The sequence below is a fragment of the Aythya fuligula genome, chromosome 18, assembly GCF_009819795.1.
Source record: "Aythya fuligula isolate bAytFul2 chromosome 18, bAytFul2.pri, whole genome shotgun sequence".
NCBI classification, from domain to species: Eukaryota; Metazoa; Chordata; class Aves; order Anseriformes; family Anatidae; genus Aythya; species Aythya fuligula.
The window spans coordinates 3,796,293-3,808,568 of NC_045576.1; the positions used below are offsets into that span (position 1 = coordinate 3,796,293).

The 12,276-nt window shown below is 46.8% G+C and overlaps 1 protein-coding gene across 1 annotated transcript in view; it reads left to right on the forward strand.

Annotated features, from left to right (window-relative positions):
• Positions 1-1,432: 1,432 nt before the first annotated feature.
• The window catches only part of TMEM94 (transmembrane protein 94), a 50,094-nt gene continuing 39,250 nt past the window's right edge, over positions 1,433-12,276 (forward strand). Inside the window, exons 1-2 of the mRNA XM_032199700.1 lie at positions 1,433-1,496; positions 9,023-9,120. Coding sequence (XP_032055591.1) covers positions 9,097-9,120 — 24 coding nt within the window. The 5' untranslated portion in view covers positions 1,433-1,496; positions 9,023-9,096. The remainder of the gene's footprint in view (positions 1,497-9,022; positions 9,121-12,276) is intronic.

Consider the following 12,276-nt stretch of genomic DNA (forward strand, 5'->3'; position numbering starts at 1 on the left):
CCAGACTCCGGATCTCTGTTCAAGACGTATCTTCACTCTGACCTTTTATTTAAAACATTCTACTAATTAAGTAGATTTTATTTTGGTGTGGGGTGGAATAATCTAGAGAGGAACTAACAAGATGCTCATGCAGCACTAAGTACAACTCATGATCTTATGTTACTGTTACAGCTCCAGTAACTCATTTATCCTCTTCCCGTTCCTCATATTGTCTAAATTACACCAGAAAATTCCCCAGACCTGCCATTATTTCCTTCTAAGGCACTGCAAAAACAGCGTCACCCAAGTGTGCTAAGAGTTCCACATTTTTATTTTTATTCTTCTGATTCTAGGAAATCGTTCTGGGTACCTACAAGCTCAGAAAAGCCAGGAGATTTGTGGCCTTCATTCTCCTCGGATTTACATTTTATTTACAAGAGCTGAAACCAAACTTGTGGAACTCCTGCAGTCAGATGTCTTCAACTCACACTGTGAGGGCACACTGTGTCTGAGGAGCACTCTCCCAAAATACGTTCTTGTCCAAAACTTCATCTGCAGGGGGAACAGCACAGAGCTTGTTCTTTGTGCAACTCCTTACTGTAAAAATCACAAACAATTGCATCAGAGTTTGGCATCTGGACTTTAACACAGTACCCAACATCAGTTCTGTACAAACACAGAAAAGGAGGCTCAGGGGCGACCTTATCGCTCTCTACAGGTACCTTAAAGGAGGCTGTAGCAAGGTGGGGTTGGTCTGCTCTCCCATGTGCCTGGTGACAGGACGAGGGGGAATGGGCTTAAGTTGCACCAGGGGAGTTTTAGGTTGGATGTTAGGAAGAACTTCTTCACCAAAAGGGTTGTTGGACACTGGAACAGGCTGCCCAGGGAAGTGGTGGAGTCACCATCCCTGGAAGTCTTTAAAAGACATTTAGATGTAGAGCTTAGGGATGTGGTTTAGTGGGGACTGTTATTGTTAGGTCAGAGGTTGGACTCGATGATCTTGAGGTCTCTTCCAACCTAGAAATTCTGTGATTCTGTGAAACCCCACAGGGGAGCAGTGGCATCACAACCTGGGACAACTCAAGCGAAGAATCCCAGGGAAGGCAGAAAGGCTGCCACATCTCAGCTTAGCCAGCCCACCCTGAGCTCAGTAAACAAACCCTCTGCAGACAGAGGCAAAGTGATCTATTCCGATTTCCTTTCCAGGTTGTGCAGCGGCTTCCCCTCCCCGCCACATAACCCTTCGTGTTTTCGTGCCCGTTACACCCCCGCCTTGCCCTGCCCTCACCTCACGCCTCAGGGCTACCCCGACCCGCCGCTCGGCTTCGCGCGCCACCCTCCCCCCACCAATCACCGAGCTCCGTCCGGGCGGCCGTGCGGGATCCCACCAACCAGACGGCGGCTTCTTGACACCTCCCCGAAGCACCACCGCGGCTCCCCAGCGCCGTGGCGTCCCGCTTTGCCAGCGACCCTAATGGCGGCCCCGGCGGCGCGGGGGGGAGGCCCGGCGGAGACCGGTGAGTAACGGGAGTGGGGGGGGGGCGGCGGGCCGCGGCCGGGCTCCTCCGTCCCTCCGGGCCCTGCTCCCTCAAACGGGATCCCCCGCACCCCTGCTCGGGCCGGGGCTGCCCGGAGAGGCCTGAGGGGAGCCGGAGCCGGTCCCATCCCTCGGCTGGAGGCTCCCGAGCGGCGCCGCTCCCCTCAGCCCCCGACCGCCGGCGCCTTGCTGAGGCGGTCCTGAAGGAGAGGGGGAAAGCGGGGCGGGAAGGAGGGAAAAAAACACTACAAAAACACACCAGAAAAAGCACAAAAAAGAGCTCCAACACGTGCTCGTGGTTAAACACACCCGGCCGGGGGCTCCTGTCCCCGGTGAGGCAGCAGCCCGGCCCACACGGCTACCAGCAGCAAGAATTTCTCTCAGCCCGAGGCTGACAGGAATTTGTGCCTCCAAGCGACAAAAGCGGCCACAGGGCCCCGCAAAAACAGGTCGGGGATGGGCAGGTTTGTGGCTGGGGCTGTGCCCGGTGCTGGTGGCACAGCACACCGCGGCAGCACCGTTTTGTGCTCACCGACAGAAAAAGGATTTTTATAGGGATTTAAAACTTATGGAGTTGTTGCAGAAGGAACCTCGTACCACAGAAGACTTCCTAACTTAGTCTCATCGGCATTTAAAGTTACCGAGTTAGCAGCAGATGAACCTCACGCATCCATCCATCTTCCTGAGGCATCGACCAAGCAGTAAATGTAGTAGTAAATGCTTTTTTGTTTCTTCCCACTTTTCCTTCACAGATGAGGAAGCTCCTATGTCACATCTGCTTAAAATCCTATTATTTCCCCCAAGAACTGGGGAACAAAGTTCGTAGTTGAACAAGCCGCTCACACCCAGTGAGATACAAGGATACAGGGCACAATCTCAATGAAACACTCGAGGTTCCTTAAAAACACAAATCTCTAGATAAATACACTGTTACCTAGCAGCCACCTTACTGTTGAATTACATCTTACTCAAATATAGCAAAAATTGAACAAGCTGGCAAGCACAACCTATTTACTTTCCAAAAAGCCTGTAATAGAGGCATGTGTAAAAGTAGCTACACTCTGCTGGCTTTATACGAGATACCTCGTGTTCTTTTTATTTCTTTGTTGCCTTTTACTCAAGCACTTCAAAACACTTTGCATAATATTCTTAATTGCGACCTTTTTCACAAACACATTGCCAACCTTTTTTTATCTGATGAGAAGATTAAGATATTAGTACTGAGCTTAGGTCACAGAACAAATCAATATTGGTACTGCAAGTGGAATACCAAGAAAACAAACCTTTTTCCTCTAATCTTCACATTACAGCTCTGTTTAAGGCTGTTTCTTGGAGGTTACCCACATTTCTGATGTAGTCCTACCCAGCCTAGCTGCTAGAAGGCACTGCAAAGACCCACCTGCTCCAAGCAGAGAGACATTCTTGAATGTCAGTGAGGGCTTATATAGCCCTGTGCTGGTGGGCTTGGCCAGCAGCAGGGCTAGGGGGTGCAGAGGATTGGCCAAAAGACAAGTCCTTCAGTAGAGTTGCCCAAAAGGAGAGTCCTGCCCAAGGCCTGGGCAACATTGCCCTGCCCCCAGGCCTGTGGGAGGCAGGGTTTGCTCTCAGGTGGTTGGGTTTTTAGCACCTGTAATTGCAAATGGGACTGCTTCTACCAAATAAAGCACTTCTGTGCTCTGTCCGGAGTGCCCTTGTGTGAGTGGTGGAAAGGAGGTGTTAAGGAGCTGCACAGAGCTCCCGATTCCCCTTCCCAGTAGTGAGTCAGCTTACTGCCATGTTTCTAAACACAGTTGTTCATCATAAAACTTTAATGGAACATGTTATGAAAATATCAAAATACACAATCTGCTGAACTGAACGGTGCCTTTTCCACCTCAGGGCTGTGCTTTGTTTTGAACGAATGTATGAGTTTGATCTTGCTAATGGCCTTCAGGTGCTGTGTCTGTTTTGGGGAACTCTCAGAAAACACGCTCCCGTCAGCATGACATTTGGTAAATATGTCCAAATGGCAAACGCTGGTGTGAGAGGTGTTTGTTTTTTTTTGGCCTCAATTTACTATAAGCAATTATGCATTACTATAAGCAATTATGCACCCTTATTTATAAGCTGGAGAAAAAGCTGCTCTTTTATCTATGAGTCAGTGTACACCAGCAAAAATTGATTTGCTAGAAGCTCCTATAAATACAGCATGGTCTTGTTTATTTTACTTTGAGCTGCTGCCTTTTTGTCATTTTCAGGCATTTCATTTTTTTTTTTTTAATGGAGGTTGTTATAAAATCCTGGTTCCCATAGCAACCTGTGTCATGATGATGAATGACAGCTGTCACTTTTGCGGTGAATTCTTCATACATTTGCTGTAAAATGTTTTAGTTGTCATTTAAGGCATCATGCCACAAAGCAGATGATGTCTCATCGCTCTGCAAAAGCTGGAGGGGCCCTTACAACTTCCAGAATTGTGCCTTTTGTTGTGTTTTTCACTTTCAATCAGGCTGAATACATGCTGTGTCTTTCTGTGACAGGCTTAGCATACCTGAAGCAGAAAAGATAAAGCAATCCTTTAATCCCTAAACACTCCTTTTTATTTTTTTTCCAAAAATGAAAAAATGAACACTACAAAGATTTTTCAGATTTATTATACCTTAATTTGAAACAGCGTTAGCTCCTGTGGAAACAGTAAAATAAACTAAACTAGTTCGGTCATTCTTTTGATCATATCTGCCAATTGCTTCTCAAGTCACCAGAAAAAAAAAAAAAAAAAAAAAACAACACACAAATAAAAGTGTTCTTTTGAGTATCTTCTTTTTGTGTAGCATCTTGTTTTACCAATCTTAATCTTGCAAGTAAGCTGATATTCTGACTGAGGGCTGTTTACCTGAGACAGAGGCCGGTGTGCCAAAGCTATTTCTTGCTGCCCTTCTCCCTCCTTGTTGCTCAGCTCTTGTTTTAAGTCTCCACTGTCCTGTGGAGCAAGTCTCATGTGCAAGTCCTGTGCTGAAGAAAAAAAGGAAGGAGTCGGAGATTTTTTATTTTGAAAAACACTCAGCAAGTAAGATTTAAGCAAAAAATAATTTCACCCTAAAAGGCACACTTGCCAATTGCAGACAAATTTTAAGTTTGTTTCCAGCTTAATCCTGTTCCTGATTCAAGGTGGTAGAGGTCTCTCTCTCTCAGCAAGGGAACTGGAGCCTCTGTGAAATGCACTCCTGGTTCTTCACAGCCACGCGCCAGTGAGACGCTTGACCACTGCTGAGTCGCTAATACTTAGCACATACACAGCCCCAGCGCAGAGGATCTCATTTTACAAAAACTAATACGTTTACTTTAGAGTTTCTCTCGGAAGCAGGGATGAATCTCCTTGTCTTTAGTACAGGGTTATTGAGGCAGGGAATGTTTAGCTGGTCCAAATTTTGACAAGTTCTTTTTTTCACAAGCTGATAGCAAAGCCAAGAAGTGTGACTGCCAGCTGCCTTGCTGTAATTATTCTGTGCTCTCAGTGGCTCTCAAATCAATTGACAGTATCACTTTATGCACCTTTGGAAGCCCATATATCAGCAAATGTGACCATATTGCAAATTAGCAGGCAGACATCTCAGCTACTGATGAGTAGGAAGACCGTATGGTTCTGCTGATATCAAAACAATCAGCTCTAATCTAAGCCATGCTTTCGGAGGCAGCTGCTTTTTTCGTTATTATCTGTTCCCCCGTGTTTCTATTCTTGGTGACAGATCAGACTTCTGTTCTTGAGGAATACACTTTTGGCAGCAAGAAATGTTCCGAGTCCCCATCATTTTTATAGTCTATGTTGAGAATTTTCAGTAAATAACACTAAAGAATCAGTGATTGAATGCTTTCAGGAAAGCACTTATCGTTAGCTTGATTTCTTTTTCTCCCCAAAGACTTGCAGCTTCTGAAACACATTTTTCTTTCCCGGTGTCTATAGGTTCAGTGTGCTGTATCATGTTGTATAATTTCTTATTAAATTTCAGCAGTGATATCTTATACTGATGGTGTGAGTAAGTTGCCATGCTTTAAAACCGACCTTAAATGGAGGAGCTGAAAGCGCCGTGTTTATTACCCATCTGAATACACTGACTGCGTAAGACAGCATTCAGTATGCTTAGGTACATGAAAGTTGAATGGTGCTTTGTAGAGTTCTGCTTTTGATGTTCAGAAGGATGTTTCAAATACTTCTTGATATTCAGATCAAGGCACTTCTGAACAGAAATGAGTTCAGAGCGACGGGAAGGTATTCTTTGGGTTTGAAAAGGCATGGATGGCAGATCCACTTGCTGAAACCAAGCAATGAGCTGAACTCGTTCATTCTTAGAAAGTAAAGAAATCCTAACGTGTAGTGCCGACTTCTCCACATGGCTAAGGCCCAGTTCTGCACGCAGGATTTTCAGAGTTAGCATATGGTTAGTGATATGAGCACGGGACTGGGTTATTTTATTTGGTGGGAGCTGTGCTGGGTTTCTCTCTACCTCATGATTTGGATGCACTTCCCAGCCTGGCTGTAGCATGATGACACTCGAATGCCACATCCGGCCATTCCCAAGTCTCACAGACTGCTGCAGGCATCAGGATCCCGAGGAGAAGGGAGGGTGCTGGAAAAGTGAAAGGGGAAGACTGGGTGCCCTTGGAGCCTCAGGTGTGTGACTGGAGCAACCGCAGCCTCAAGCATCTCTGATCGTCTGCGGCTGAATACGTGACGCCCACTGACATGTTCCAGCAAAGCAGCCCTGTTTCATTTCTGTCCTGCTCTCTGGCAGAGTGTAACGTGTTGACAGCATGAGTGACTAATTGCCTGGGCAGACAGAAGAGAGATAAGAACAAGGAGGACAGAGGAGGCAGATACGTTTGTGTAGAGGAAGCAGGAGTGCACAGAACTCCTGGGATGGGTCCAGAGCGTGGCACGGCCTTGCTGTTTTCTAGGGGTGATGGAGGGACACGTACCCAGTGCGGGGAATTACAGGAATCCCTGAAAGAGAAGAGTCTGGGAGGAGAGCTGGGATGGATGGCTGCACATCTCTGCAGATCGATGGACTGCAAGTTGCCTGCAGAATTCAGGAATTGCTTCCTCTTCTTGTCATGTGAAGCGGTTTTTTGGGTGTTTGTGAGACCCCTGAAATGCATCTGAGGTTTTAGTTTGTATGACATAATTCTTGCAACTAATCTTGCAGAGTTTTTATTTTGACAAAGCATGCAGTTGAAAGGAAGTGTGCAAATTGCATTTTATATAGCTACAATGCTAGTCCTAGTGCAGAAATTCAGGAAAGCTTGTTTCTCATTGCAGCCTGTCTTTGCTTTTACTATCAGCTGTCCTGCAGCCAATTTTGGAGAAGCCCTGCGTGTGTTTGATGATGAAGCAGTGCCGCATACACCACTCTGATTACTTCTGATTACCTTTGCAAGCTCTTATATTGTTCATTTTAACAGCTTTTGAATTTCTCTAGATCAGGAGCCTCTTTCCAACCAGACTTCCCTACTTTAACACTGCTGCTGCGGATCCTGCTTCCTAGCACCGAGGGACTTCGGGGTGGTGTTCCTAAGCATGCGGGTGGTGTGCCTTGAACTTTAAGGCACGGCGTGTGTTGCATTCAAGATCACATTTCAGCCGGTGCCTAACCCAGAGGGGCACTCGCTGCAGCACAGCAAATCCTGCCTCCTGCCCTGCTGCTCCCCCTGTGGCCCCTGCCCTGCAGCCAGAGCCACTCGCTACCGCTGCTGATCCAGACTCTGAGGGATTGGCACAGACAGTTCAGGATGTTTTTTCTCGCTCTACTTTTGTGACTTTGGCTTCCCAGTTACCCAGTCTTGTCACTGATAATTGTGTTTTTGAAGTCCAGATCCAGAGAGTTCAGGCACTTTGCTTTTGTCTGAACGAGTGAGAGCGAGGTGCATAAATCCTGCGGTACTAATAAATCTTCTGTCGGGAGGGAGTAAAAAGAAGAATCGTGGATTTATTTCTTAGCCCTCTAATTGTTAGTGGCCGTTTCCTCCATCTTAAAATCATCTCTTTTGTAGAAATGAGGCTCAAGTTAAAGCAAGATACCGAAGCTCTAATTGCTGTGTGCCAGCGCACAAAGCTGCATTTTCCTCCTTCCCACTCCCAGCTCCCTTTGTCAGCCTCGCTCCAGTAACTTTGTCTGATCCTCCCTTTGCAGTTGCTAATTGGCCTGGCAGGGATATGAAGTGACTGAAAATAGCTTCGTTCCCTCAGTGTGTGCACATTGACAGGGGTCACGGAACAGAAAAGTAGGGCAGAGTCCAGACTTGTGGCTCATGCCAGCCAGACGGCGGCCAGCAAATGGCACTTGCAGGTGCTGGTGGCTGTGCTGCACGCGGTTCTTTGAGAACAGGAAGCCTGAGGACTGAATACTTGCTGCTTCCCAGAAGGCAGGGGCACTGCTTGCCTGCACGAGAGGAAATAGTGACATCTAACACTTCAGCCTGGCAGCGGGGGCTTTCTGAGCGAGCTTTAGATGCCTTTTATTTCCCTTCAAATTACGCAGCATCGCAGTAATAGTAGCAGTCGTCACAGAGCAGTGCTGTAGGTGACTGTCACAAGGATGGGATAGCCGGAACCCTTGGAAGAAGGCAGTGCAGTAGTCTGGGGTGATAAAGCCCTGCTGGCAAAAGCCAGCCCTCTGTATCTAGAAGCGTGTGGATGGTTGGGATTGATTTGCAGAACTAGCTACTTCCTTGTTTGCTTGGATTTACAAGAAGTGCATGTCCAAGCCCTGAGCTGGTGTGGGATGTTAAAATAGAAACAAGAGTTATTAACCAACGAACAGGCTTTCCCAAGACCACTTGTTGCATAATCTTTTAATATCTCAGCGTGTATACGAGAATACTCTGAAGCAAGGCACACAGACCCTTTGCTGGGCACCAGAAAAGATGTTTTTGTGTCTGTGGAAAGAGCAAATTTATGCCATGGGAGATCAAGGGATGGACGGGCGAGGAAAAGGATGGGAGCTCCAGAGCTGCTTCCTAGCTGAATTCTGCCAGTTTGTTAAAAATCCCCAGTTTGTTAAAATAAAAATGGTCGGGTCCCCAGCAGCACAGCCCTGTCACGGGGAGTGTTTTGCAGCAAATGGAAGAATCATTACTGCAGGCTCTATTAGAGATTAGCTGGACAAAGCTCCCAGAAGATAAGAATAGCAAGACAAATAGCTATGGGTAACAGCCTGCTCCAACACCTGGTGGAATCCAGAGCCTTGTCAGCTTTTTCTGGATGCTTGCCTGAAAGTATGTCAGGGCTGCAATTACTGCTCTTACTCGGAGCTGCGGGGAGCTCAATTCATCTCCTGCTTCCAGTTTTGGGGGGGGTTAAGCTGATGGGATCAGCTCTGGGTAAAAGGGGAGGTGTTGTACTATTAGAAGCACTTTCTGCTCCCCAGTTCTCCTTCTTTTAAAGAACAATCTGAATTATGTGAATTCCGTCGCGTTCTTGTTGTAAAGGCAGCGGTATGGGGAGATTAATTGCTTCCCCTTCTGTTTCCGCAGCTGGTGATGTGAGAGACATTCTCCCCTGAGAAGCAATCCCCTTCTGCTGGACATGCTTACGGAATTGCATCGCCATGGACCTCAAGGAGAAGTGTCAGGTAGGTTTCCTTGTAAGGGTCACGCCCAACTTAAACACTGAGCCCTTTTAACTGTTTTTCATTACTTTAAGCCAAGACTCACCGCTGGGCACTTTTATGGGATGGTGCAACCCATGGTCAGTGTCAGAAGTGAGAGCTCTGTCACCTTCACACCCCGGGGATGTACTGGCTTGGAGCAGTCGCTAAGATCTGCTGTGGGGTGGCCCACAGATGGCAGGGTGCTGTTCTGTAGTAGTTGTCTCGTATTTTACAGCTCGTGGATCAACATTCAGTGGGATGAGAGCTAGGAATCCCCAAAGCAGTTAACAGACCTCGTGAGGTGGGCTCCCAGGAACCAGCGGTGTGATTTCCTCCTGCGCTCACAAGTCAGCTGTGGATTTTAGTGCTGCTCAGTTTTCTTTTAGAAGTCAGCTAACCTAGGCAATTAGTTTGGGAAATTAATTTTTGCTTGATGGCTTTACACATAGCTTGCTTCGTCAGAGGCCCAAAATTATTTCCACAGGGATCTATTTAAATGTGTTGAATTGGTAGGGGGTGAGTTCTCACATCTCATCCAGATCCCTTTACGGGGAATCTCGGTGGAGCTGAAGAACTGAATGGCTTAGAGAAAGCAGAACTCCCATGTCTAGAACGAGTCCTTTGCAGGCTGGACTGAGGCACCATGGTGGAACAACACAGATGAAGTATGTGCTCTCACATATGCTGTGTCTTTTTTGAGGTTTAAGGTAGGGCTTCGGTCCTCTGGCTGCTTAGTTTAGCTTTATCTGAGAGGCTGAATTCACAAGGTGTTTTCAGTAAAATAGGGTAACGAAATCCTCCGAGTCCTGTTTTTCCGATGACCAGTGTATGTAGGTACTGGGCAACTTTGTGCTGGAAGTGCTGCAAGATGTTCTTTCAAGATTTGGTTTAGCCTTATTTCAGCAGCCACCTGGGTCGCAAATGTATTTGTCATTCCAAAAACGTGAACTGGGCCTTGCTCTGCATCCCAGTCAGTAATGGGAGTGATGGTTTGGGACCAGCGGGGAGGTTGCACACACCAAGCTCTCAGCTGGCTCTGGTAAGAGAACATGGTTTTCCTTTTCTTGGTTTTCCTTTTTGGCGTCCCTCCCTCCACCACTCTTTAACCTTGTTCTGCCAGGCGGAGCGTTTGCTGCCTCTGTTCCTCTGCGTGCATCCTTGTCCTGCTGCTTTGTTTACAGTGCTTCCAGCATCAAGAGGTGGTTTTGTTCATTAGTGCAAAGTGCGGTAGATAATCATCTAGAGCCAGATCTGCCCTAACAGATTACTACAGCAGCAACTTAAAAGGTGCTCAGTTTTTCACATCAGCCCTTGCACTTGCCTCCTAGGCTTCTTATTTCCTGGGTTTGCTGTTCCGTGGTGTGCTACACCAGGAAGGCCTGAGCGTGCTCACACCTGACCCCCTCAGCACTGGCATGCTCGGAAGATGTGTTTGAACTGTGTTATGTCAAATTGCTGGATTTCTATGGAGGTAGCATTCCAATGAAGATAATGATCTATTTATTCTCTTGCTAATGACATTGTGAGCTCTCTGGTATTGATCATTGGAAGAGATGACGCAATGACCATTCTGCACAGAGATGTGGTCTGTATGGGATCTGAGCGCTCCAACAGCGGCACTGCTGCAGCCACAGCAGAGCACGGGGGACACTTTAGCTGCAGGTCACTATCTTTGTTTCATCTTTCTCTTTCTGATAGGACATCCTTCCTTGTGCAGAGCAGGAAGAGCATACCAAATCGCCGGACAGACAGCAGAGTGGTCTGTTTTGTAACAGTCCTTTAAAAGGCTTCCATCTTGAGCTGTGTCTGAGTTTGCAGCATGTCCTGCACAACAGATTACAGGGAAACGTGGTGTTTGGAAGCCCTTGTCTCCTTTCCTGATTTACTGAAGTTTTCTGTCCCTCCTTTCTGAACAGGGATTAAAATCACCACTCTCTTTTCCATAGGAATTAAAAAATCCTTGGTGCATACAGCTGTGTTTTATAACTTCCTTTGTTTAAGGGCTGAGGAAAGACCATGGGTGAATATACGTGCGATAAGAGTTAGAGCTCCTGGAGCAGAGGACATGCTCTGAGCACTGCTGCAGACATGTGTCACTCACAAGGATGAGAGACGTCTTCTGGCTTCAGTCGGCTAATACATTTCTGTTGTTAGAAATGGCTGAGGATCAGAGTTTTTCAGGTGTAATGTAGGCCACCTTCCAAGCCTGCCAGAAGCCAGACACTGCGGAGAAAAGCAGAGAGGATTTTAGGAGCAGTGCCAAAACCCTCTTAAATTAAATGTACCGATTTCTTGTTCTTTCCCCTTTTCTCCTGACTTTTTAATTTTCTCTGTATTTCTGAAGTGAATTTAATACTTGTGAAAGGTGCCAGAATCTCTGCTCTGAGACCCGCTGAGCGTATATCAAGGTAGACGAAAGCATTGATTGCTGCAGGAGAGCACGAGGCTCATGAGTTTGAGTTACTTCAGCTAGGTCGTACCTGAAGCAAGTCCATCTATTAGAAATTATTGACATCATCCATCCCACGGTTACCAGTAATTACTGAGCTGTGTTACCCCAGTGTAATTGCTGCAGCCTGACAGCAGCACTGTGCCTCATGGCTACAGCCTGGGAATGGATTCGAGAGAGCCTGGGCTCTACTCCACGTTGCTCTGGCTGCAGCACAGATGGTCCTGAGCGATCTCCTTCCGCTGTGCCTAACCAGAGCTGCAGTCCTACCTTTGGACTGAAGAGCAGCCTAACTCCTCCGTCTCTTCTCATCTTGCCAGGAACCATCTCTGTTGTTTTTTTTTTTTCACTGCTTTGCAGGTTCTTAAAATCTTAGCCCTTTTTCTAAAGGCTTTTTCCCAAACTGATCTTTTTTTCTACAGGTGTCTCTCTTCTATGCTGCAGTGTTTTTTTTTTACGAGTTTCAGTCCCTCCCCTGTGCCTTCATACTCAGCCTGTTACTTCAACCCAGTGTTATCTTCAGACCTTAAGTTTATGGCTTCTGTTCTTTCTAAGACAGCACGTTCTGTTATTTAATGCACAAATGCATGGCCAGATGCAATTTATGGTACCAGATGATACCAGAAGGAAGCTACGTAGTGCTAATTACTGCCCTGCCCAAAATGCTTCAGAGCAAAGTCTCTCAGCAG